Here is a 27518-nt window from a genome sequence, read left to right as displayed (position 1 = left end):
CCAAAATACATCACGAGATGTGGAAAAGGAAGGTTCCTTCGTTGGCACATATGAAGGTTTTGGGTTGTGAAGCTTTGGTAAGACGAGAGACTCATGACAAGTTTGAACCTCGAAGTAAGCAGTGTATTTTCATCGGCTACCCACATAAATATTTTGGATATATTTTCTATAGACCTAGTGATAACGTGATCTTCGTAGCAAGGATAAGGGTTTTCAGCGAGAGGGAACTCATATCCAAAGATGAAAGTGGGAGGCAAATTAACCTTCAAGAGATTCAAGAGTCAAGCGATGAAGGAACCTCTAACACTAGCGCTCAACCCGAGGAAGAGATTCCTGTTGAAGCGATTGACGAGTCTTTACCTCTAAGACGTTCCTCTCGAGTTAGAATGGAAGCATGGTTTTATGGTTTTCATATTACTACGGAAGGTGATACGTTTATCAGTGATAGTACACTGGTGAATTTGGACGAGCCTACAAACTACAAGGAAGCCATGGCAGGCCCTGAGTCTACAAAATGGAAAGAGGCAATGGACAACGAGATCCAATCTTTGTATGACAATCACATCTTGAACTTGGGTGACAATGTACTAGGTCGAAAGATAGTTGGGTGCAAATGGATCTTCAAGAAGAAGACCGACATGGATGGAAAGGTGTATATGTTCAAGGCACGCCTGGTTACGAAGGGCTATACTCAAATCCTGGGTGTTAAATATGATGAGACCTTCTCACCAGTAGCCAAGATCAAATCTATTAGGGTTATGTTATGTATCGTTGCGTTTAATGATTACAAAATTTGGTAGATGGATGTCAAAACCGCTTTCCTTAACGGGAAGCTGGCTGAAGATGTTTACATGCGTCAGCGAAAAGGTTTTGTGGATGCTAAATACCCCTGTAGAGTGTGCATTCTTGAGAAATCTATTTATGGATTAAAGCAAGCATCTCGAATATGGAATCTTTGCTTTGATGAGAAAATCAAAGAGTTTGGTTTCTCTAGAAATGAGGACGAGTCCTGTGTGTATGTCAAGGCTAGTAGGAGTATAGTTAGCTTTCTAGTATTATATGTCGATGAGATATTGCTCATAGGAGTAGAAGACTAATAGGACTTAGTCAGAGTACTTACTTGGATAAGGTGCTGAAACGTTTTAGCATGGAGAATTCCAAGAAAGGGGAACTACCAATCCAGAGTGATACTAAGCTGAGTAAGACTCAGAGTCTGAGTACCGATGCTGAGATAGTGGAAATGAGTCAAGTGCCATATGCTTTCGCCGTTGGCTCAATCATGTATGCTATGACATGTACTCACCCTGATGTGGCTTTTGTGTTGAGCATGGTTAGCCAATATCAAGGGAACCTGGTAGAGCTCACTAGACAGCAGTTAAGAGCATTCTTAAGTACATGCAGAAGACTAAGGACTGGGTCCTTACACTTGGTGGGAGTGATGACTTGAGAGTGACAGGGTATAGTGACACCAACTTTCAAACCGACATAGATAACTTCTGCTCTCAGTCGGGTTGGGTGTTTACCCTAAATAGAGGAGCAGTTACTTGGAAAAGTTCCAAGCAGGAGACTGTCGTTGATTCAACATGCGAATTAGAGTACATAGTAGCGAGCGGAGTGTCAAAGGAGGCGATATGGTTAAAGAACTTCACTGGAGACCTTGGAGTTGTACCAGCCATAAAGGCGCCCATGAAGATTTTCTGTGATAATAAAGGAGCAGTTGCCTTAACTAAGGAACCAAGATGTCATGGTAGATCCAGACATACCGATAGAAAATACCACTTCATCAGACATCAGGTAGAAGAATGAATTCTCATGGTAAAGAGGGTATTGTCAGAGGAAAATCCTACATATCCCCTCACAAAGGGTCTGAGTAGGATTAAGCAAGTTTAGCATGCGAGGAACATTGGTCTGAAGGTCGATGTTAGTTTTAGTGATTAGATAGATGTTTAGAAATTTGTAATAGATAAATGTAATTAACATTTGGTGATTATATAATGGAGATTTATATATAAGTATTGCTTACTATCTTGTGTAAATTGTTTACTATTGTTTCACTTTTGCATGTTTTACTTCCTGAATAATTAGATTGTTCAAATTATCCATCATACTTTGGAAGTAAGTTATGAGGTTAGACTGTCATGAATTGGCTTGTAGATTGTCTAAGTGCTTAGACATAGTAAAGGTTTGCTGCAATGGTCATAAGTACTTCTGAAATAAGATTTGAGCCTTGGATTAAACTCACGCTCATATGAATCACTTCTTGTAATTTGTCACTAGTGATTGTGAGACGAAAATATCATATAATCTTCAAACCGAGATATGTGAGTTGTTGCTTACGAGTTAGTCGGGCATTGCTAAAGCGTAAACACATCAGTAACATGATGTTATAAAACGTGTTGTTGCGTAAAATTTAATGATTAAATAGTACAAGCATGTAAGTCAAATTTTATGTGTTCCTTTTATCCTAAGAGGGTAAAAGTGATATCTTGGGCCCCTCGATGATTTATGTGCCGGGCCCAGTAATGACTGAATTGATGTGTTCAATTAAGTTCTATGTCAAACAAATCAGAAGTTGGGAAACAAAATTGTTGGGCATTGAGTATGACTCTATTCCATGTAAATTCCACATGATATGTTGCAGAACGAAGGATTACATGATCCCTTATCTAAAGGATCGATGCGTCATTGACTAGGTCAAAGTTCGACTGCGGCATTTGAGAGCTACGATTGTTGGTCAGATTTTGAAGTCATACTTGTAATTTTAGTTATTAGACTTATCCAAGTGGGAGACTGTTGGATTAAGTCTCTAAGCCCATAACTATAATTGTTATGTACTTAATCTGATAGTACCAAGGTTCTTTTGGGTTGCCTACACCATAGTAACTGGACAAAATGAGTTTTGGAGAAAGAGGTTAATGAATGGTTATTAATATATTATAAGAATAATATATTAATTAGTAATCCTATTATTTAATTAGTTTTTAATCATAAATTAATTTGGAATCAATTTAGTGATTAAAGGAACTAATTAAAAGAACGGGGATTGATTATGTAAATCAGTGATAGTTGCAGTTTTGGGCTGATGGACTCTATTATAAGGGAGTGGAGGAAAATCTATGGCAGGCCCCATAGGGTTTTCGTCTATCATATTGGGTTCATGCACAACTTAGGTCCTAAGCAAGGAAATTAGGGTTTCCATCTGAAAACCCTAGCAGCCTCAACTATAAAAGGAACCTCAGCCTCTACAAATCGGCTTACCTGGTTCCTAAGAGAAACCCTAGGCGATTTTTACCTCCTTCTCCCTATTCTTCACTTGTGGTGTTTTTGACTCCATCAGAGGTGCAACACTTAGGGCAATAGGCTTTCGAAGGTCAAGGAATTGAAGAAAGGATTACTTGTTAATACTATCTCACAAGAAAGGTATTCTTCTGAACCCTAATTTGTGTAGATTTTGATTTTATAGTAGATCTAGGGTTCTTGCTTTGGAAAATTAATTTTCATGTATAACTTGAGAAAACCAAGATAAAAAGCAAATAGGGTGTCATGTGCACTTAGGAATGTATATATGCTCAAAACCCTTCAAATTTGCCTCATGAGGCTTCAGCTGCCTCCACGTGTACACTATCACATGACCTCGCTGCATCAACACCGCACCTACACCTATGATCAAAGCATCACAGTATACCAAAAAATCCACCACACCCTCTAGTAGGGTCATAATCGGTGCCTCATGCAACTTCTGTCTCAAGGTATCAAAAGCTCCTTGCTGCTCAGGCACCCAACAAAATATGACAAACTTCTTCGTTAGTCTGGTCAAGGGAACCGCTATCTTGGAGAAATCTTGAATGAATCTCTGATATTAGCCTAATAATCCAAGAGCAATAAGGGAAAGTCTCTTGATGGATCCTCTTCAAGTGGAACCAAAGGAGGTTCTGCTACTCCCTCAACCATCCTAAAAGAAGCAGAGTGTTTCTATCGACATGAAAAAGGGCACTGGAAGTGAAGCTGCCCCAAATACTTGTAGGATGTTAAGGATGGGAAGGTTAAACCCACCCATATCCTTAATCGAGTCCCAACTAAAAAGGTTGCCAAAACACCTCACGAAATGTGGACAGTGAAGGTGACCTCGTTAACACAGATCAGGGTTTAGGGTTGCGACGCTTTCGTGAGGCGCGAGACTCATGACTAGCTCGAACCTTAGAGTGAGTAGTGTATTTTCATCAGCTACCCGTAAAAGTCCTTTGGTTCTCTCTTCTACAGACTGTATGACAATGTTGTCTTCGGTGCTAGGAGAGGGGTTTTCCGAGAGAGGGAACTTATACTTCAAGGGGACAGTGGGGGCAAATTGACCTTGAAGAACTTCAAGAATTAACCGATGAAGGAACCTCAAACACTAGTGTTCAACCTGAGGAGGAAACTCTTGTTGAGCCGGTTGACGAGTCTGTATCTCTGAGGCGTTCCGAAAGAATTAGAGTTCCACCTGAGTTTTATGGTTTCCATATTACTACAGAAGGTGATACATTTATCAGTGATAGCACACTGGTAAATCTGGATGAACCTAACAACTACAAGGAAACCATGGCAGGCCCCGAGTCTGCTAAATGGAAAGAGGCTATGGATAGCGAGATTCAATCCATGTATGAAAATCAAGTTTGGAACTTGGTTTACAATGTACCGGGTCTTAAGACAATTGCATGCAAATGGATCTTCAAGAAGAAGACCGACATGGATGGGAAAATACAGACATACAAGGCGCAACTGCTTACAAAGGGCTTTACTCAAACTCTAGGATTTGACTATGATGAGACCTTCTCGCAAGTAGCGAAGATTAAGTCTATTAGGGTTATGCTAGCCATTGTTGCATTTCATGACTATGAAATACAGAAAATGGATGTCAAAACCACTTTCCTTAATGGGAAGTTAGCTAAGGATGTTTACATGAGTCAGCGAGAGAGTTTTGTCGATGCTAAGTAGCCTAATAGAGTGTGTAATCTTGATAAATCCATTTATGGATTGAAACAAGCATCTCGCAGATGGGATCTTTGTTTTGATGAGAAAGTCAAAGAGTTTGGCTTTTCAAGAAGTAAGGATAAGTCTTGTGTATATGTCAGATCTAGTGGGAGTATACTTAGCTTTTTGGTACTGTATGTGGATGACATAATACTTATAGGAAATGACATCCTAACCTTGTAGGAGGTGAAATCCTAGCTTGGGATGTGTTTCACTAAGAAGGACCTTGGAGAAGATGCCTATATCCTAGGGATAAGGATATTGAGAGACAGGAATAAGAGACTAATGGGCTTAGTTAAAGTACCTACTTGGAAAAAGTGTTGAAGAGTTCCAACATGCATAATTCCAAGAAAGGTGACTTACCAATCCAGAGCAATACCAAACTGAGTAAAGCTTAGAGTCCAAGTACAGAGGCTGAGATAGCTAAGATGAGTCAATTACCATATGCTTCTGCTATTGGCTCGATCATGTATTCTTCTGTTGTTGGGTCGATCAATTACCCGAGGAGGTGTAAGGACAGGGTCCTTACTCTTGGTGGGAGTGATGACTTGAGAGTGGTGGGGTATAGTGACGCCAGCTTTCAAACCGACAGAGATAATTTCTACTCTCAGTCGGGCTGGGTGTTTACCCTGAATAGAGTACAAATTACTTGGAAAAGTTCCAAGCAGGAGACTGTAGCTGATTCAACGTGTGAATAAGAGTACATAGCAGCAAGAAAATCGACGAAGGAGGCGATCTGGCTGAAGAACTTCATCGGAGACCTTGGAGTTGTACCATCTATAAAGGAGCATATGGAGATTTTTTGTGACAACGATAGTGCAGTTGCCTTAGCCAGGGAACCAGGGGATCATGGCAAGTCTAGTCACATGGGCAGGAAATATCACTTCGTAAGACACAATATAGAAGAAGGACTTCTCGTGGCAAAGAGGGTGTCATCAGATGAGAACCCGTCAGATTCCCTCATGAAGAGACTGAGTAGGGTTAAGCATTTACAGCATGCAAGGCGCGTTGGGCTGAGGGATGATATTAGTTTTAATGATTAGATAGCTGATATGAAACTTGTAATGGATAAACTGTAATTGACATTTGATGCTTAAATAAAAGGTGTTTTTTATTTACTAGTTTGGTATTGTCTCATGTCAATTGTTTACTATTGTTTCATTTTGCATGTTTTGACTTCCAGAATAATTGGATTATTCAAGCCATCCACAGTCGATCATACTTTGGAAGTAGGTATTGAAGCAAGATTGTCATGAATTTGGCTTGTAGATTGTCGGAAATGGTTAGACATTGCTATGACATTCATGAGTGCTCATAAGGGTTGAGTATTAGATTTAAACCATGCTCATTTGTATCAATTCATGGAATTTATCTCGTGTGACCGTGAGACGATAATATCATATAATCTTCAATCCTAGATATATGAGTTGGTCGTACATTGATAGTACGAAAACGTATCGGTAACTCGATGTTATAAAACGTGCTGTTGTGTCCGGTTAAGTGAATAGTTAGTACAAGCATATAGTGTCAAAGTTTATATGTTCCTTTTAGTCCTTGGAGGATTAAAATCAATATCTTGGGCCCCTCGTTGCTTTTGTTTTGACTTATGTGTCGGGCCCAGTCAGAACTAAATTGATGTGTTCGATAAAGTTTTATGTCAAACAAATCAGAAATTGGGAAACAAACTGCTGGACAATAAGATTGACTGTGTTCCATGTGTTTGTCCGGCTGATATCTTGAGAATAGAGGATTCCATGATCACTTATCTAAAATGGTACGTCTAAGTTCGACAAAGGCATTTAAGTGCCACGATTAGCTAGTCGGATCCTGAAGTTATACTTACAACTATAGTTATTAGACTTATCCAAGTGGGAGACTGTTGGATAAGGTGTCTAAGTCCATAACTATATTTGGTATGTACTTGAACCAAGAGTAGCATGGTCCATTTGGGTTGCACTTCATCAGAACAATTTTGTAAGGATGGACTTTTGAGAAGAGGTTATTTATGATTTATTAATATATTATAAGTTCTAATATATTAATATGAAATCATATTATTTAATTAGTATTGATCAAGAATTAATTTGGAATTAATTTTGTGATCAATAGAGACTTATTAAATATATGGGGATTGATTGTGTAAATCAATCATTATTATAAAGTCGGATAATGATCCATGATTACTTATGGGTAAACCGATGTGGCGACCCATGGATACTCCATGGAAGTTAAACCCATGGAGCAGGAGGAATGTGGAATGTCATGCAAATTAGGGTTTGCATGGTGTAACCCTAATATATCTATAGTATATAAGAAGTCCTCTATTGCATGAAATCGACTAGTGGAGCATATTCAAGAGTGCTAGCCGAAATTAGTGTGTGCAAATAACCTCTCTCTAGTTATCCCATTTGTTCGTGGTGATTTGTGGTCCCATTTGAGGCATTCACATTATTGGTGCTAGGCTCTTAAAGCTTAAAGTTTTTCAACTACATTAAAAGGTATGTCATCTAACTAGAATTTTGTAGTATAGATACTCCATTGTATGCTAGTTAGGATGATGCTTTGGAATTTTGAAAGTTTGCATGTATATTAGAGAAAACATAGATCTAAAGCATCTAGGGTTGCATGCACACCATAGGAGTGCTAGAATGCTCAAAACCTATCATCCTTCGCTTCTCCTCATCTGTGGCATACTGAGGTACCAGTAAGGCTCTCTCCCGGAACTTGGTGGTGATCTTGGACACAGTCTTTGTCGTCTGTCTCATATATAGGAACTCCCTCGCTAATTGTTGCACCTCAATAGCTAGTGAAAACTCTGGTTTGAATCGGGTCACAAAATCTGGCCAAGGCATGACCTCACTGGCTGGGGTTCCCAAAGTATAGCCAACCTCCTCCCACCAATCTTGAGCTCGCTCCCTCAGATATCCTACAACGAATCTAACCTTCGGCCCCTCGGGGCAGAAGCTCATCATCTGGGCACACTAAATATCTACTAGCCAATGCCTGGTGACAATGGGTCCTTCAACCCAAAGAAATCTAGTGCCCTACATCCCCTAAAGTCCTTGAAAGAGAGAGTGCGGGCCCCAAACTGGCTAACAGCTAGGTCGGCCGTGAAAATATGAAGATGATCCTCCATCATTTGGATGATACCCTCCTTGATCAACCTAAACATCATTGGGGTCGCATCAAGGATACCTCTAGTAATCTTAGAAGTAATGAACTCATTTAAACCCTCATGAATTGGTTCGGTGCCCATGACCGAACCGGATCCAGATCCTGAACCTCCTACTCTATAACGTGTCACCACCATATTGAAGCATAACCACATAAAAATCAGAAAACACACGAAGAGGTTAATACTCTCGAGCTTCCTAGATTCATCATGGTCTTCTTGGTCTCGGGTATAAATCATATGCTTCTAGTAGTATGAGCCTAATACTACCTTCCACACCTATTGCTACCCTCCCAATGCACTACCCTGATTCCTCCAAGTCACTCTCTTCTCAAATAATACTCCTTTCCCTATTACCAAGATTCCTAAGCACCAGGATATAATACAGGAACTCCCTAGGGTTCCCTTCCTCACCACTCTATGTTATTAGCTGCAAAAGGAGCTCTTAGTAATACCATTAAACTAGCACACAAATATAACTACATATTATTGGTAATAGATAATTCTTTGAAAGAAAGGTCCCGCACTACAACAGTTGGACTCAAACAAGAGTTGCACAATAGAGTTAAACCTATCCTTATAAAATTATCTAATCACAATAATATGTAATCAAACGGATTCAGCCACTGCTCAGTTCGTACTAACAAAGTCCTTTAAAAGCACAAAGCACGCAACCTTCAAGCATCAAGCAATTCAAGTCAGCACATAACCTAAACAGGCTATCATAACTGATCTCATACTAGCATGCAGATCTGTAAGCTCATATAATAAGCACATAAAAGCATCTCTCCTAGCATACGATCATGCAATCCTGAGCAGATCCTTAGCCCTAATCTAGCATGCGATTCATAGATTTACAACATAACGTAAGACATGTATCGGTATTTTGGGAAAACTTACTTGTGCTTGGATGATTTCACGCATCACACCCCCTTCTTCTATTGGAAATTTCTTGTTAAAATATTTCATTTTATGAAAAACTTACCAAATCCTCGATTTGAGTTCAGACATACTCGAGAGTATGTCCGAATCCGTCAAACCAAGGCTCTAATACCAACTTGTAACGTCCAAAAATTCAAATAAAATATTCTCTTTTAAATTCATTTCGATCATCTGATAATTATATTAAAATAGTCAAATTTATATCATAATATCATAGTATCAAAGTACGAATTCCAAAATCACAAAGATGCGAAAAACATGGGCATGTGGTGTGATTATGACGGGTCCTTCCCTTTTGAGTTGGAAGAACCTGTAACTTAAATTGAATACTGTGAGCACAAAGCTTAGTGGGCTCCCCCAAATTACCCCATACCATATATACATTCAACCAAACATATCTAGATATATTCCAACCTCTTCAGTCTCTTTTAACCGGTACTGGGTCTATTTCAACCCCTTTGGCCCCTTTCAATTGTTACTAGGTATATTCCAACCCCTTCAGTCTCTTTCAATAGGTACTGGGTATGTTCAAACCTCTTCGGTCTCTTTCAACTGGTATCAGGTTTATTTCACCCTCTACAACTAACATGCATACATATTAATACAAGTCACAAAGACATCAATCATATACAGACATAATTTGTAATTGTCACGAAGACAACTACCATCCTACAAACATAACCTAGTAGGTCGTCCTTGTTTCCTTTGACCTACGAGTACAACGAAGGAAACCCACCTCTCGATCAATAATCAACTATTGATGCTTGCATGCTCAACTACACTGGTGTTACTCCACACCTAGATAATCATGCAAAAGGTTACCCCTTCAAAACCAAGAGCTGAACAAAAGTCAATGTCTAAGGTCAAATGTCAACTTTCTCCTTAGTCCACCCTCACGTCGTGACCACTAAGGCTCACTCGTGAGAATGGATTTGAACCGGTACCACAAAGCAAGTTGACTCAGTTTCACTCATCTAACAGAATCCTCAGATCGAGATAACCACCTTTCTCACGTCGTAAGGTTCCATTCCTCACGTCACAACCACCTTTCTCACGTCGTGTGATCGGTTCTAACCAACTTTGAGCATGAAGCTCTTAATCCTTTAAGACATACATTAGGACATTCCAAAGCACCTTTCTCAACCCTAAGGACCATAAAAATCTTAGCTTTTCAGTCATGCATGTACAATGCATGACTTAAACACAAACTAGGTCAAAAGAAAGGTAATAAGATCAAGACTCATGCTTTGAGTTCAAAACCAACACCAAAACTTAGATCCAAGGGATTACATATAGAAGATGACTCAATGATCCATAAAGTTGCCAACTTTATGGATCAAAAGCATGTTACACCACCCAACCACGCAAAAAAAGGCTCTAAAGCTTAGATCTATCATGCATGAGGTAAAAAGGTAGGAGCTTTATGATTTACAAATGCCCCAAAGCTCAACAAGACCAAAAGGTAGAAGCTAGATTGCCAAAATGAAGCACCATAAGAGGCTTCTTTCACTTCAAAGAACCAAAAACCTCCAAGTAAGCTCTTCAAGATCAATAACAATGTCCAATGGTCTCAAGGAGGTTAAATTTAGGGTTTTTTTTTTTTTTTTTTTTTTTGGGGGGGGGGGGGGGGGGGGGTAGAGAGTGAGAGTGGCTGAGGATGGGCAACCCTAACTCTCTTATTTCTTTAAATACTCAAAAATTAGGGTTTTGGGTCATCAGGCCTGGCTCATGTCATGAGACCTTATGCCTCACGTCGTAGGGTTTGTAAATATGGTTCAAATAATCAATGGTCACTCTCACATCGTGACCACTATGGCTTACATCGTGAGCCTCTTCCAAAATGAAAATATTCAAGAATATAAGTACCTCAAGGTTTCGAATGCTACATTTGTATTCACCATCCTCATCATATGAGAAGAACTAACATCAAAAGTTAGTTAATGTTTTTATTATAGTTGTTTGTACTTCGATTTGCACTTGTTGAACGATTTTGCCAACAATAGTTGAAGAATCCCTTTATTTCCCCAAAAATGTAATTGGCCTTGACATATACTATCTCATTGATTTCCAATTCCTATTTTTCAACTCATTTGTAATAAAAGAGAAAATGTGTCAAAATGGTAACTAAGTGCTGGTTTTATTCACATTTGGTCACTTCCTTTTTTTGTACGTAATATATCATTGAACTTGTTGTTTTTGTTCATCATAACCCTTTTGAGCTAATATCACTTGTGATAGCCTACCAAAAGTGTTATGATAAACACAAACAACAAGTTCGATGGTATATTGCATAAAAAAACAAAATGTGAACAAAATCAACATATGGTTATTCTCCTAAGTCATTTCCGAAAAAAAAAACCGATGGATGGGTATGCATTGGACTTGATCAAGGGTAGAGAGTAGGGATGCAAACTCGATTTTTGAACGACATTTTTTCTGTGTGTGTGTGGATACAGATAGAAGTTTTGAATTTTAATATGAATATTACATTTACATAATTTCTCATTTAACAAAATTTTTTTTTGTCAATTTCATATTGATGGGTAGTTTTGTAGTATGATTGTTACAAAAACCTACTTGAACATAAAGCCAAACCAACATTCAAAAAAGTCATTTCACTATGAAATCCGAAATTTCGAGCCCAACTATGAAACCTAATGAACAAATAAGATACGATAAAAACCTTTAAGATCAAAGTCAATCGACTCTTAGTGTTACAAAACTCAATCCTATTGTCACTTTGTAATGCTCATTGTTTTGCCAGTCAAATGTTAGTTTTCGTAATTATATATGATTTATGATTTATGATATTTTGTTATTAAAATTGTAAAAAAAAGGCTACTTTGTATAAGATAAATCACGTAAAATTACATTAAATCTATATAGTTCAGTTGTTTCAATAATTAAAATAAAAGTAAAAAAATGTTAAATATTCATAATTCTTTTTTTTTTTTTTTGGCTTTCTTACATCGACATTACTTGATAAAATGGTATACTTTCTCCTTTTGTTTCCTTCTGCTTTCTTTCGAATTTTACCTTATATAATAATTTTACTATTAACTTAATTAATTAAAAGATTTTGTAAAATGTACCAATGAAAGCCGCCCCTACCCACCCAAACAACACATGCAACAACCCTAATATTATATTGGATTCTTGTAGGATTAGAAAAGAGTAGGAGTAAAAGTCCAAAATTTTGAAACTCTGAGGTTCTAGTTTAATAAAGTGTAAATAAATATCATTTTATTTATAGTATACGATAAATCGAATAGTTCATAAAGTTGTCCCAAATGGAAAACCCCCCTTTGCTTGTTCTTTCTACTGGTTTTTGTGTTGTCTATGCTATCCTAACTTATACCATATGCTACATTTAATGTACTTGTGTATCAATACGTTATGCTGGCCTTCGCCGCCCAAAAAATATATTATTATCTACCTTAGAAATTGATAGACTATTTCAATCCACATTTTTTTAATCTTTGACTTCAATTGGTTTAAATGATTCTATTTATGGTGTTTGACATTTCTTACAAGTAGTAGGCTGTAACAATTTTAATAAACCGACACATACATACATGCTACATATGTAATCAAGGGTATATAGTGGCTCTTTTGTAAAACTTTATCAACTTAATACAACTCATAAGCAAATTGAAAATTTATAAATAGTAAGCTGTGGAAATACGTGCATAGATTAGGTAATGCATTATTATGGAAATGAGCAATTTAATTTATTTTGTTTCCATCAAAGATATTATCTTTGAATGAGGAAATTCGACTTGCATGTGAGATAATGAGAAAATGATTTGTTGACTTCAAAAGGTGACACCTTGCAAAAGAAAACACCAAAACATCATCTAGCACTCCATTGAATTTATTTTAGTCCCCATCATGTATATATATATATATATATATATATATATATATATATATATATATATATATATATATATATATATATATATATATATATATATATATATATATATAAGAAAAAGTAAAACAAAAACTTGTCAAATACAATCAGTTTTGATAATATCTTGTAAGAATTATAAAGAACAAGTAGACAAAATTTATTTTAAATATTTCTAAAAAAATCAAACCATTATATTTGAACTTATTTAAAAAAAAGTTATATTGCTTTTCCAAAGCGAAGTGGGATTGTAAATGTGAGGAATTTTATAATTTATACCGGAAGTGGCAGAGCACCTGTCTGGATCACAGCATAAAAAATTTGGAGCAGGTAATTAACATTCTATAAAATAATGTTACAGTACCTATTAATATTTATAATCCGTATTTAAAATTTCATTATTAGTTTAAAAAAAACATAATATTGACCTAAACTTATTTCTTTTGTTTACTAAGCTTAATAAATATATAAATAACGCTATTTTTGTATATTATCATCTTGAATATTTGCGTAGTAGTTGAATATCATTACCGAATTATTTATTATGACAAGTACTAGTTTTAATTAATTACCTAAATTGTCCAATACATCCATATTTTATAACCATGTCGATTATTGAAAAAAATAAATACTCTTCGGGTAATTTTTGGAGCAAGAAGATATGCACATAGTTTCAAATTAACAAAACGACCTTAAGTGAATGTAAATGAGTTGAGCCGCCTCTGAGTTCAGTAATGCTGAATATAATTAACTGTTTTAAGACTCGATCGTTAATAGTAAAAATATCATTTTATTACTGATTGTATTATATACGTAAATATGTATAAAGAGTAAACCATATATATATATAGACTTTATCTACAACGTATACAGGGGTTCAACCCGAGTTTAAGTTTTAACGATTCAAACCCATGTAAATGACCACTTAAAAAAGTAGAGCATGTGTCCCAGCTGTATTACCATTGGCAAGTTTTCTAATACACAAATTGCACTCTTACTCTCTGCCTGACAGCTTCCTTCTAACGACTATTCTCTTTGTCTTCTATCTATATATATATCATCAACTTTACTTCCAAACACATCACCTCATCATCTCTCTCCCTCTTCCACCCTCTTCACCCATCACCGGTGAACCATGAGAGTTACCGCCGGTGGCGGCCGCCCTTTAAGGGCTAATCTATGGCCTATTGTCATCGCATTCACGGTATTTGCTGTTGCTAACCTTGTAGCTGTTTCGGCTGATCCTTACATCTATTCATCACCACCTCCACCATACATTTACAATTCACCACCTCCACCCGTACATTCACCACCACCACCGTATGAGTACAAATCTCCACCACCACCGGTACATTCACCACCACCTCCGTATGTATACAAGTCTCCCCCTCCTCCTGTACATTCACCACCACCACCGTACGAATATAAGTCTCCACCTCCACCGGTGCATTCACCACCACCACCTTATGAGTACAAGTCTCCTCCTCCACCGGTGCATTCACCACCACCACCATATGAATACAAGTCTCCTCCTCCTCCACCGGTGCATTCACCACCACCACCTTATGAATACAAGTCTCCTCCTCCACCGGTGCATTCACCACCACCACCTTATGAGTACAAGTCTCCTCCTCCACCGGTGCATTCACCACCACCACCTTATGAGTACAAGTCTCCTCCTCCACCGGTGCATTCACCACCACCACCATATGAATACAAGTCTCCACCTCCACCGGTGCATTCACCACCACCACCTTATGAGTACAAGTCTCCTCCTCCACCGGTGCATTCACCACCACCACCTTATGAGTACAAGTCTCCTCCTCCACCGGTGCATTCACCACCACCACCTTATGAGTACAAGTCTCCTCCTCCACCAGTGCATTCACCACCACCACCATATGAATACAAGTCTCCTCCTCCACCGGTTCATTCACCACCACCACCATATGAGTACAAGTCACCTCCTCCACCGGTTCATTCACCACCACCACCATATGAGTACAAGTCTCCTCCTCCACCGGTTCATTCACCACCACCTCCTTATGAGTACAAGTCTCCACCACCACCAGTTAAATCTCCACCACCACCATATTACTATAAGTCTCCTCCTCCTCCGGTGCATTCTCCACCACCACCATACTATTACAAGTCCCCTCCTCCTCCAGTGCATTCACCACCCCCACCGTACTACTACAAATCTCCACCACCACCCGTTAAGTCACCACCACCACCATACTACTATAAGTCTCCACCACCACCAACAAAATCTCCTCCACACTATTACTATACTTCTCCACCACCACCAACCCCATACCACCCGGCCCCTCACCCTCACCACAAGAAAGCCATCGTAAAGGTCGTGGGTAAAGTTTACTGCTACAGTTGCTATGACTGGAAATACCCAATTAAATCACACGCCAAGCACCACCTTAAAGGTATAAATTTAGTTTTATATGAATTCGGTAGTATGCATGTGCTTTGATGGTTGACCCAGGTTCCATTTCTGGTTTTTCTCAATATTTTTATCCATCAATACACACATAAAATCTGCTTCCAAAAACAATTGATCAAAAAAAGAAACATGAAAATTATTTTATTTTATTCTTTAACTTACATCTTAAGAAACATGAAAATGAAAACTATGTATTTTTATACAATTAAAGCATGATTTTACAAGCTTTTATTTAATTTTTGAGATTTGAGATAACGTGCTATATATGAACTTTTAATTATATATTTATTTATTATTATACCATATAAATATGGACTAAAAAAAGAATATTTTTCAAATCCTTAAAATTACAATACTTTAAAAATTAAAGATGCCTTTTTAAAGTTCCGCATATTCTTTCTATGAAAGTTCTACATTTCATATCATATATTTATGATTATTTTTTACTAAAGAATTCATGCATGATAATGATTTATTTAATAAAATCAATCCAAAATTATACCAACCATACGAAACCATGTTTTAGTTTAATATTAATTAGATCACAAGGTATCACTTATTGCTGAGTGCTACAAAAGGTTGATACAAACGAACATGATGTTGACTTATTTTATATATCCGTGCAAAAGGTGCTGTTGTGGAGATCACATGTAAGGCTGCGGGTGAAAAAGAAATTTGTGCATATGGAAAGACTAAGATCAACGGTAAATATGCAATTACTGTTGAGGGTTTGGACTATTCAAAATATGGAGGAGCTAAAGGTTGTACTGCTAAGCTTCATATGGCACCAAATGGAACCAAATGTAACATTCCAACAAATCTCCATGGGGGTTTGAAGGGAGCTGAGCTTAAGGTCAAGTCCAAAAACGCTTATGAGGTTGTCCTTCAAGCTAAAGCTTTTGCATATGCTCCTAAGACTCCTTCAAAGATATGTGAGAAGCCAAAGCCAAAGCCGGAGCCCACTCCTTCTCCCTACTATTACAAATCTCCGCCACCACCGCCACCAACTTACTTGTACAAGTCTCCTCCTCCACCCGTGAAGTCTCCTCCAGTGTACCATTATACATCACCCCCACCACCTAAGAAATCACCACCTCCCCCATACTACTACACATCGCCTCCACCACCGATTAAGTCTCCACCACCACCATACCACTACACTTCACCTCCACCACCAGTGAAGTCTCCTCCCAAGTATTACTACACATCACCCCCACCACCTAAGAAATCACCACCTCCCCCATACTACTACACATCGCCTCCACCACCGGTTAAGTCTCCACCCCCACCGTACCACTACACTTCACCACCACCACCAGTTAAATCACCACCACCACCATACCATTACACTTCACCACCACCACCAGTGAAGTCACCACCCCCACCTTATCACTACACATCACCTCCACCACCAGTGAAATCACCACCACCTCCATACCATTACACATCGCCTCCACCTCCTGTTAAGTCACCACCTCCACCATACTATTACACATCACCTCCACCACCAGTGAAATCTCCTCCTCCACCATATTATTACACTTCACCACCCCCACCTGTGAAATCCCCACCACCACCATATCATTACACTTCACCTCCCCCACCAGTAAAGTCCCCTCCACCGCCTTACCATTACTCATCACCACCACCACCAGCGAAATCTCCACCACCACCATACATCTACACATCACCTCCCCCACCAGTCAAATCCCCACCACCACCATACTACTACACTTCACCTCCCCCACCCGTGAAGTCCCCTCCACCACCTTACCATTACATATCACCACCACCACCAGTGAAATCTCCACCCCCACCATACCACTACACTTCACCACCTCCACCAGTAAAATCCCCACCACCACCATACCATTACACATCACCTCCACCACCCGTGAAATCTCCACCACCCCCATACCACTACACCTCACCACCACCACCGGTTAAGTCACCACCACCACCGTATTATTACACATCACCTCCGCCACCAGTTAAATCCCCACCACCACCATATCATTACACTTCACCTCCCCCGCCTGTAAAATCCCCACCACCACCATACCACTACACATCCCCTCCCCCACCAATTAAATCTCCACCACCACCTTACCACTACTCTTCACCACCACCACCAATTAAGTCCCCACCACCACCATACCACTACACATCACCTCCACCACCAGTTAAATCCCCACCACCACCTTACCATTACACATCACCTCCACCACCAGTGAAATCTCCACCACCTCCTTACTACTATACTTCACCTCCACCACCAGTTAAATCTCCACCACCCCCTTACCACTACACATCACCTCCACCACCAGTAAAATCTCCACCACCTCCTTACCACTATACTTCACCTCCACCACCGGTTAAATCCCCACCACCACCTTACCATTACACATCACCTCCACCACCAGTGAAATCTCCACCACCTCCTTACCACTATACTTCACCTCCACCACCGGTTAAGTCCCCGCCACCACCATACCACTATACATCACCACCACCACCAGTGAAGTCCCCGCCACCACCATACCACTATACATCACCTCCACCACCGGTTAAATCCCCACCACCACCTTATCATTACACGTCACCTCCACCACCTGTGAAATCTCCACCACCCCCTTACCAATATATTTCGCCTCCACCACCGGTTAAATCGCCACCCCCACCTTATCACTACTCCTCCCCTCCACCACCTTTGAAATCGCCACCACCTCCATACCATTACACATCACCCCCACCACCTGTTAAGTCCCCACCACCTCCATACTACTACATATCTCCCCCTCCACCAGTACAATCACCTCCACCGCCCGTATACATCTATGGTTCTCCTCCACCCCCAGTTCATTATTAGACTCCCATAACTTCGTTGTTTGCTAGCTACAATCATGTAAGTATATCTCTTTATTTCTTTTGTCGATATTTTTAACCATTTCCAACATTATAATAAAAGTTTATATCCTGTAACATGTCCTTAACAACTTCATATACATTTATGCAGGTTTTATTTCGAGTACGAATTCAATAAAGAAGGCTCCACAAGGATATGTTTGAAAAGTAGTTCATCCACACCCATTCCTTTTTAATAAGGTCTTGAACGTTGCACTTCAAAGTATCAATATTTTCTATAACGACCATTTCCTTTCTACTTCATTGTTCTGGCCATCCTATCAATGAAGAAGAGCTTAAAGGGTTATATACCGAAAAATGTAAAAAAAATGTACAATTGGTTACCATTGGAAGAGGGTGATAAGCGTGTTGTGGCTTTAATATGTTTGTTTTCACGTTTTAATTTACATTGTATAAATAGGTAGATGATGGTTATTTTATATTTATATATATTATTGATTTGATCTTTTTTCATTTCCTTGTGGTGTCTTTTATGATTTTTGAGCATTTTTTCATGACTTAATATGCACTCAAAGAAAAAATTAATCATTAATACTTAATTAAGTACTCCTCTATATATATATATATATATATATATATATATATATATATATATATATATATATATATATATATATATATATATATATATATATATATATATATATATATATATATATACACGTGCCTAAATAATTTATTGTGTAGTTGAAACGTATATCTTAAAACCTAGTTAATTTGAAAAAAAAAATTACACCTATCCCAACTGTTTTTTCATTTTTTATTTTTTTATTTTTTTAATTTTTTTAATTTTTTTAATTTTTTATTTTAAATTTTTATTTATTTATTGTTTTTGTAAACATTAATTTATGAATAGTTTTTATATGTTGTTTCAGTTGTGAATTGTCTACTTTCAAAACATGCTTCCATTTTTTTAAGCATGTAAACGACTTTAAAATGATCTCATCTTAAGAAATTAATTAACTGGGATTATCCACTTGAAATAATAAATAAATTACATAAAGATTTAAGTGATATCCAGATCATGTTCATCATAATTTAAAATGGAAGATGATCAGTTCCAGAAAGTGATTGAAGGAAATTTGAATGGCACAAGTTGGTGAGGAGTTAATCAATCATTCAACTGCTCCGGTTTGATTTCACATCTTTCTGGTCCAATAAGACTGAAATCTTAAAGATGTGTGTGGGGTGGGGTGGGTGGGGGTGGGGGGGGGGGGGGGTTGGGGGGATTAGTTATGGGAAACGGAGTTTTTGTTTTTACTTTTGTTTAATAGTGATTAATAAACAGTTTTTTTTGGAATATAGCAAGAATATTATTAAAACTAAAAGATGGCAAGAAACTATAATTACAAGTTTACAACATGTTCATACAGTTTAAAGCCTGGTCACTATATATATGCCAACTATCCCAATTAAGAGAGTAACCATTTCGAGCTCTATTTTTAGCCATCGATAGTCAAAGAATTAGACCTCGCTATCCAATTCCAAGCAGTTTCGGACGGAAGAATTAATAACCTGCTTTTCTGATAGTAAATTAGTTTCTCATGAATGGAATTACATTAATTAACGTTATATATTCAAATAAAGGATATTGACTAATACATATAAATGGGCTAACTAAACTATACAACATATGGGCTACAAATATGTATATGCCAATACCTCTCTGCAGTTGAGCGGGAGGAGTGAGGACGAGAGCAAATGCTCAAACTAGATCTGAAATCCATGAAAAGAGATGAAGGAGGCCATTTGATGAAAATGTCTGCATATTGAAGGGTGGAAGGGACATGAGGAACACGGATTTGACCGCTAGCAACCTTGTCATGCACAAAGTGAATATCCATTTCTATGTGTTTGGTGTCTTGATGCTACACAAGATTAGACGATAAGTACACGACAATAACACACTTGCAGTAGACAATGGTTGCTTTGGCAATGGGTGAGTGAAATTATCGGAAAAGGTTTTGTAGCCAACAAGTTTCAACTACAACATTGGTGACACCGACGTATTCCGCTTTAGCACTAGAGCGAGAAACAATTTGTTGATGCTTCAATGACCATGATAAGAGATTGTTGCTGAGGAAAACGCAATAGCTACTAGTGGACCATCTAGTGGACGTGCATCCCTCCAATCAACATCTGAATATGCAATAAGGCTCGTAGTAGAGAAGGAATGTAGCTGAAGCCTGTAATCAACTGTAACACAAACGTACCTAAGAATTCATTTTTGAGGCATGTACGTACGGTTCCATGGGTCCTTCATAAATAAACAAATCTCATGCATGCCATAAGGTAGGATACGGTGGGTAAATGTAATATATTGAAGTCTACTTGCAAGACTACGATACAAAGTAGGGTCCAAAACTGGGGAGGCATCGGGATCCAATTTGAACTAACGCATATTTGCATCAAGAATGAAATGTACCATTGTCATCATGAGTAGTTGGAAAATCCCAAAAATTATGATAAATCGACCATATTCTTCAGGCCGGAAAGGCCAGAAAGGATATGATACGATGCATAAGATCTATAGATGAACTTGTGAGAAGAATATCAACATGAAGCAGTAAATATGCCACATCCTTACCTTTGCAAATAATAATAATAATAATAATAATAATAATAATAATAATAATAAATAGTGAAGAGTTGCACCGACTATGTGTAGAACTGATTCAAATGATGTATGAAGAAAAAGAATTGAAATCAAGCACGCGGTGGTTGTTTCAAACCATAAACAAATTTTGCAGATGACACACATAATCTGGATGATTCGGTTCTTTGAACCCCGAAGGCTAATATATGTAAACAGTCTCAGGTGGCTATACAAGAATGCATTTTGGACATCTAGCTAATGAATATGTCACCTACATGACACAATAAGACTTAAAACAGTACGAATAGAGGTCGGTTTAACAACTGTGCTATATGTCTCATCACAATCAATCCTATGTCGTTGGGTTTTGTCATTTTCCATTTGAAACTAATCATGCTTTGTAGAGGTCAAGAGACCCACCACCTTATATTTCTTCCGATATAACCACTTAGAAGGAACAATATTTTCTCTTGGAGGTATTGGATCTATCACCTAACTAATATTAGCAATAACTGGATAAATTTGTATTTCATGGAAATGGTACAATTAGTGTCTTGAAGGGCTTGTAAGTGAGATCAAGGAAGACGGGATTTGGTGGTGGTGTGAAGGTTGAGGCGCTGAATGGGCTTGGAGATACCAACAAGAGATGGTGTAGTGATCATATGAGACATCCCTAATTTTTACAGCCAGAAAAGACCTTTTTGTTCATGCTTATTTTAAATCAAAGTGATCTTTATAAATGCGGAATTTGTCCCATAAAAGTATTTCCGTAGAAAATCGTTTTCATTGATTATTAGAACGGGGGATGTCATAACTGATACAAATCATAATCATAGACGTAATCATTACAATCCTTACATTAACTTATTATACTAATGACCTAAACTCCTCGAATCTCTCAATGGATTGTACATTCATACGGCTACCTGTAATACAAAGAAATTGAGTGTGTAAAGTTTGGGAGCCTGATGAGTACATGGGGTTTTTAAGCCACAATACTATAATTATATATATTTTCGCAATAAACAAACAACCTAATTATCCTTTCACGATATTCTCGCTCTCTAATCCCTAAATGCTACTCTCAAGATACCTACCCTAAAGGATCTCTTTGAGTAGATAATACTAGTTTGGGGAATCCATAGAAATATTGTAAATAAGGTAACCCTGAGGGGGATAGAGTACCCAAACGAACACCTTTTTCTTTCATTGAAAAGTATGATCATTAACACACTTCCATAATTTAAGAACCATTTTTTCAAAGAAATTGGGGATAGAGTACCCAAATGAACAACTTTCCTCAAACCAAGGCTCTGATACCAATTTTTAATGACCCATTTTTTCAAAGAAAATTTTCATTTTTGAATAATTAAACACATTTCCATAATTTAAGAAATCCAATTCTAATTTTTTTTCAAAACACAAGTCAAATACAAATTTTATTAACAAACATTAGAGTGTCCTGTAAAAATACCTGAGAGAGAGAGAGAGAAAGAGAGAGAGAGAGGGAGTGCACGCTGCGCCATCACGTCTTTCCCTTGGGATCTGAAGTAGTTGAAACAAATCCACAACTTGTAAGCTAATTGCTTAGTGAGTTCCTCAGAGCATACCCCGTATAGTCCATATATCACATATCATATTAGCTAGAAAAGCTACATATCACATAAGCCATGTATGCATAAACCTGTAACGATGCCATGGGCTCCCCCTAGGGTCTTACACCTTTGTGCTATAGGCTACCCCACATGGTCTTTACCTGGCAATGCCATGGGCTACCCTACATGGTCTTACATCCAACATGCCATGGGCTACCCTACATGATCTTTACCTGGGAACACCATGGGCTACCCCACATGGTCTTACATCTAATTGTCGCAGGCTCCCCTGGGGCCTTTCATGCAATAACACACAATCATATAGCATATCAAATCAAAGAAATGACTAACATCCTACATGCACATACATAAACCTGTAAGGATGCCTTGGGCTCCCTTCAGGGTCTTACACCTTCTTGCCATGGGCTACCCCACACGGTCTTTACATATACCATAATCCTATAATGGGCCAGCCTTGGTGCCTTAAACCCATGGGTATGGTGAGAAGACTCACCTTTGTTCGAAGAATCTGAAAGTTTCTCTCCTAACTGTCCATAACTACCCACACTAAATAATAATATTAACCAATGTTAGAACTTTGCCAGATCAAAGGGAAACCCAAACCCCAAGTCCTTCTATAAAGGCCTAAATATTCTTCCTTTGCTAATGGGCCCAAAGTCCATGTCCAAAAATCATTAATGGGCTTCATGGCCAAATAAGGCCCAATCATAACATTTATGGCCAAAACAGATAAACTGGCCCACCATCCCCAAAATACAACTAGGCCAAATGACCAATTGAGGCCCAACATTTCAAAGGCCCAAAATGAAATCCAAGCCCATCTGTTGTGCGTACGCTTAGTGTACCACCCTGGTACACGCAACATACTGAGTCTCTGGGCCTTACGCGCTGCGTTCGCTAGGTTATGCCCAACGTACTAACATATTAAACACTTTCTCCATTAAGTGCTTAATACTCGATTCTCTTACGTCCAAAATTCAGATCTAAGCTTATTAGGACGACCTAGGGCATAAATTTGGCAACTTTATGCCTTTTCATGTCTCATATGTTCCCAACAACCCCATTAAGACCTTTTTAAGGTTCCTAATCCATGTATTAGGTCATAACACCCATCAAGACTTCATTTTTATGTTGTAAATGGACCAAAGGTCCTCAGATCTAACGTTTCTAACCTCTAGAGTTGCTCAAATCACAAGAGGAGATCCAAAACCAATAAAATGGACCAAATTAGAAAACCCTAACTAGATCTAATGAATAAGATGGAAAGATCCAAGCTTTATATCTCCAGAAGCTCCTCAAGGTGACGAAGATACGGATTCTTGAAGCACAAAGTCACTCCAAGCTTGCTTGACAACTTCTCCTTCTTGAATGGATACTAAAAATGGACACAAATGAACTTTCTAAGCACAAAAATGATCTCACAAACTGTCTCTAGAGTAGAAGGGACAAAATAAGGCTGTGGAGGCTGTCTAGGGTTAGGTCCACGAGGCTTAAGAACTTTTAAATATGCATCAAGTCCGGAAATTAGGGTTTTATATGTCCGTCACGTACACCCAGTGTACTTGTTGTGCCTCCACGATCCTCCTTTCAAAGTACGCTAAGCGTACCCATATGTACGCCCATCGTACTTAAGGGACATATAATTAAAATTCTTGAAGGGCTTCAAGGTAATACCTGATTTGGAGTGTTACAAATCCCCCCCCCCCCACTTGAACTAGACTTCATCCTTGATGTCCGTATCTATGAATAGTTTGGGATAATGCTCCCGCATTTCCTCCTCCGACTCCCATGTCCATTCGGAGCCCCTCCGATGCTGCCATTGCACCTTTACTAGCTTCACCTCTTTGTTCCGAAGACCCTTTGTCTTCCTATCTAATATCGAAATCGGCCTCTAGATGTAGTTCATGCTCCCATCTACCTGAATATCGTCCAACGCGATCACTACGGACTCGTCAGTGACACACTTCCAAAGCTGAGACACACGGAAGGTGTTGTGAATCTGGCTAAGCTCCTCCGGCAGATCCAAGCGAAATGCTACCTTTTCCACTCAGACTGTAATCCTAAACGGGCCTATGAATCGAGGCCCTAGCTTTCCCCTCTTTCGAAATCAGATGATCCCCTTTTAGGGCGACACTTTCAGTAACACAAAGTCCCCCACGTGGAACTCGAGATCTGATTGCCGTCGGCCAACATAACTTTTCTAACGGCTTTGCGTGACCCACAGCCGGTCGCGCACCTGTTGAATCAGCTCGGTAGTCTTGAGTGCTACCTCAGTGCTCCCCATGGTCCGGTACCCAACCTCATCCCAATAAACCGGAGTCCTGCACTTCCAACCATATAACATATCGAATGGAGCTCGGTCAATACTTGCATGATAACTGTTATTGTATGAAAACTCTACCAATGGGAGATATGTTTCCCAACTCCCTCCAAAATCCAATACGCATGCTTGACGCATGTCCTCTAGTGTGGATTATCCTCTAGCTCTGGCCATTGGTCTGGGGGTGGTACGCCGTGGTAAAATGTAGTTGAGTGCCTAGTTCCTCGTGGAACGTCTTCCAAAACCTGGATGTAAACCGAACATCCCTGTCAGAGACTACCAACACTGGCACCCCGTGTCTGGCCTCCATCTCTCCTACATAAATTCTCGCTAACTTCTTCGTGGATATACTCTTAGAAATCAGAATAAAAGGGGTACTCTTCGTCAGTATGTCCATGATCACCCATGTGGCGTCTACACCCTCGCCGTCCTTGTTAACTTCGTGATGAAGTCCATAGTGATCTCTTTCCATTTCCACATGGGGATGGGTAGCGATTGAACCTTGTCGTGAGGTTGCTGATGCTCGGCCTTGACCTTCTTGTAGGTCAAGCATAGCTCCACGAAGCAGACAATCTCCCGCTTCATGTAGGGGCAGTAATAACTCAGTCTTAAGTCTCTATACATTTTTGTAGCCCCTGGATGTATAGAGAACTTGGACTTGTGCATCTCCTATAATATCCCATGTCTCATTCCTCCAGTCATTTGTACCCATACTGCGCCAAAAGGCCATGACTATCCTTTACAAACAAAGGATATTGTCCCCGAATCTTCTCTATCTTCCAATTCTCTTTCTTTACTCACTTGATCTGGGCCTCCTTGATCATATCCAACAATGGAGAGATCACCGTCATCCTCATACAATTGTTCCCAATCGGGGACCCGTCCGTCTTGCAGTTCAAAGCATTGGAAACTACGTTGGCCTTCCCTAGATGGTATAGGATCTCACAGTCATAATCCTTTAGCACATTTAACCACCTCCTCTATTGCATGTTGTGATTATGCTAATCCATCAAATACTTCAAACTCTTGTGATCAGTATAGATGGTGAACTGCACCCCATATAAGTAATGCCTCCAAATCTTGAGGGCAAACACTACTGCCCCCAGTTCCAGGTCGTGGGTGGGGTAAGTCGCCTCGTGAGGCTTCAACTGCCTCGAGGCGTAAGCTATCACGTGCCCTTATTGCATTAGTATTGCACCTAACCTTGAGATCGATGCGTCACAGTATACTACCAAATCATCCAACCCCTCGAGTAGTACTAAAATCAGAGCCTCACATAACCTCTATCTCAGGGTCTCAAAAGCCAACTACTGATGTGTACCCCACCAAAATATCACATTCTTTTTGGTCAAGCGGGTCAAGGGTACAACTGTTTAATTTGGTGTCTAAGCCCATAACTATAACTGGTATGTATTTGACCTGATAGTAGCATGGTCCTTTTGGGTTGCCTTCACTAGTGCAATTTGATAGGATGGTTTTGTGAGAATAAGGTTATTTACGATTTTTTAATATATTATAAGTGTAATATATTAATATGGTTATTTAATTAGTATTGTCTAAGAATTAATTTGGAATTAATTTTGTGGGCAAAAGAAACTAATTAAATTTGGAGGGATTAATTGTGTAAATCAATTATACTTATAGTGGGCTAAATGATCCATGATTATGTAAGTGGGCAAAACCAATAATGTAACCCATGGATAGTCCATGGATGTTAAACCCATGGAACATAGGAAATGTGGCAAGTCATGGATCATTAGGGTTTACAAAGTGTAACCCTAGCACTTGCCACAACTATAGATAGACACTTCCATACACCAAAATCGGTTGCACCTTCAATAGAGACAAGTAACTTATTCTCTTAGAACCTCCTCTTGCATATTGGTGTTTGTGAACCATTAAAAGCATCACACTTGAGGTGCTCAAGTTTTCAAAGGTCAAGAACTTTACCCTACTCAAGAGGTATGTATCCCAACTGTGTTTTAATTATATATAGCTACAATTATATGCTAGCTAGGATGAATGCTTTAGAAAAAGAAAATGCATGTATAATTAGAGAAAACATAGATCCAAAGCATTTAGGATTGCATGAACACTTAGGAAGTGCTATAGCGCTCAAAACCCAATAGTGGTATTAGAGACTAGGCTTGTTTTCTATTATATCTGATGCTTGCTTGTTTTCAAAGTTGAAGAATTGAGTTTTCTGCATTTTGACTGATGAACTCGCCATGTCCACTGAGAACTCGACGAGTCCGTGCAGAAATGAAGCTACTCGACGAGTCCAGTTCATGCACTCGCCGAGTTGGCTGTTCAGAGTGTAGAAATTCGTGTTTTTGGCAAATATTGGATATGATCATTACCCCAAACTGTTTTGAATCATAAAAAATATGTTTTTTAAGATATGTTAGTGATCATGCTCATCCAATTGAAAGATACTTATCAAAGTTTTAAAATAGTTGTTGTTTTATATGACAAACCAAATTGTTTTTAAAATTGTTCATATGGAATTGCCTTGTGTATGAGTTTAGTTAGATCAAGAATTATATGATAATTTAGTTGTTTGAAATAT

At 38.7% G+C, this 27518-nt stretch overlaps 1 protein-coding gene across 1 annotated transcript; it reads left to right on the top strand.

Annotated features, from left to right (window-relative positions):
• The first annotated feature begins 14106 nt into the window (after window positions 1-14106).
• Window positions 14107-18870, top strand: LOC145031333 (uncharacterized). Its single transcript, XM_078979869.1, has 3 exons — window positions 14107-15475; window positions 16122-18397; window positions 18509-18870. The coding sequence occupies exons 1-2, from the start codon at window positions 14173-14175 to the stop codon at window positions 18359-18361; spliced, it is 3543 nt and encodes a 1180-aa protein (XP_078835995.1). The 5' UTR covers window positions 14107-14172; the 3' UTR covers window positions 18362-18397; window positions 18509-18870.
• Window positions 18871-27518: the final 8648 nt, after the last annotated feature.

Source organism: Lactuca saligna, chromosome 2 (genome assembly GCF_052625555.1).
Source record: "Lactuca saligna cultivar CGN05327 chromosome 2, ASM5262555v1, whole genome shotgun sequence".
In the NCBI taxonomy this organism is placed as follows: Eukaryota; Viridiplantae; Streptophyta; class Magnoliopsida; order Asterales; family Asteraceae; genus Lactuca; species Lactuca saligna.
Note: the sequence above shows the minus strand (reverse complement) of the source record. Positions and strands in the feature narration are given on the sequence as shown.

Excerpts from the sequence above, each read along its gene's own strand:
- LOC145031333 (XM_078979869.1), top strand. The coding sequence starts at position 14,173 with ATGAGAGTTACCGCCGGTGGCGGCCGCCCTTTAAGGGCTAATCTATGG. Across the intron at positions 15,476-16,121 it reads CGCCAAGCACCACCTTAAAG|GTGCTGTTGTGGAGATCACA; the intron begins GTATAAATTTAG and ends TCCGTGCAAAAG.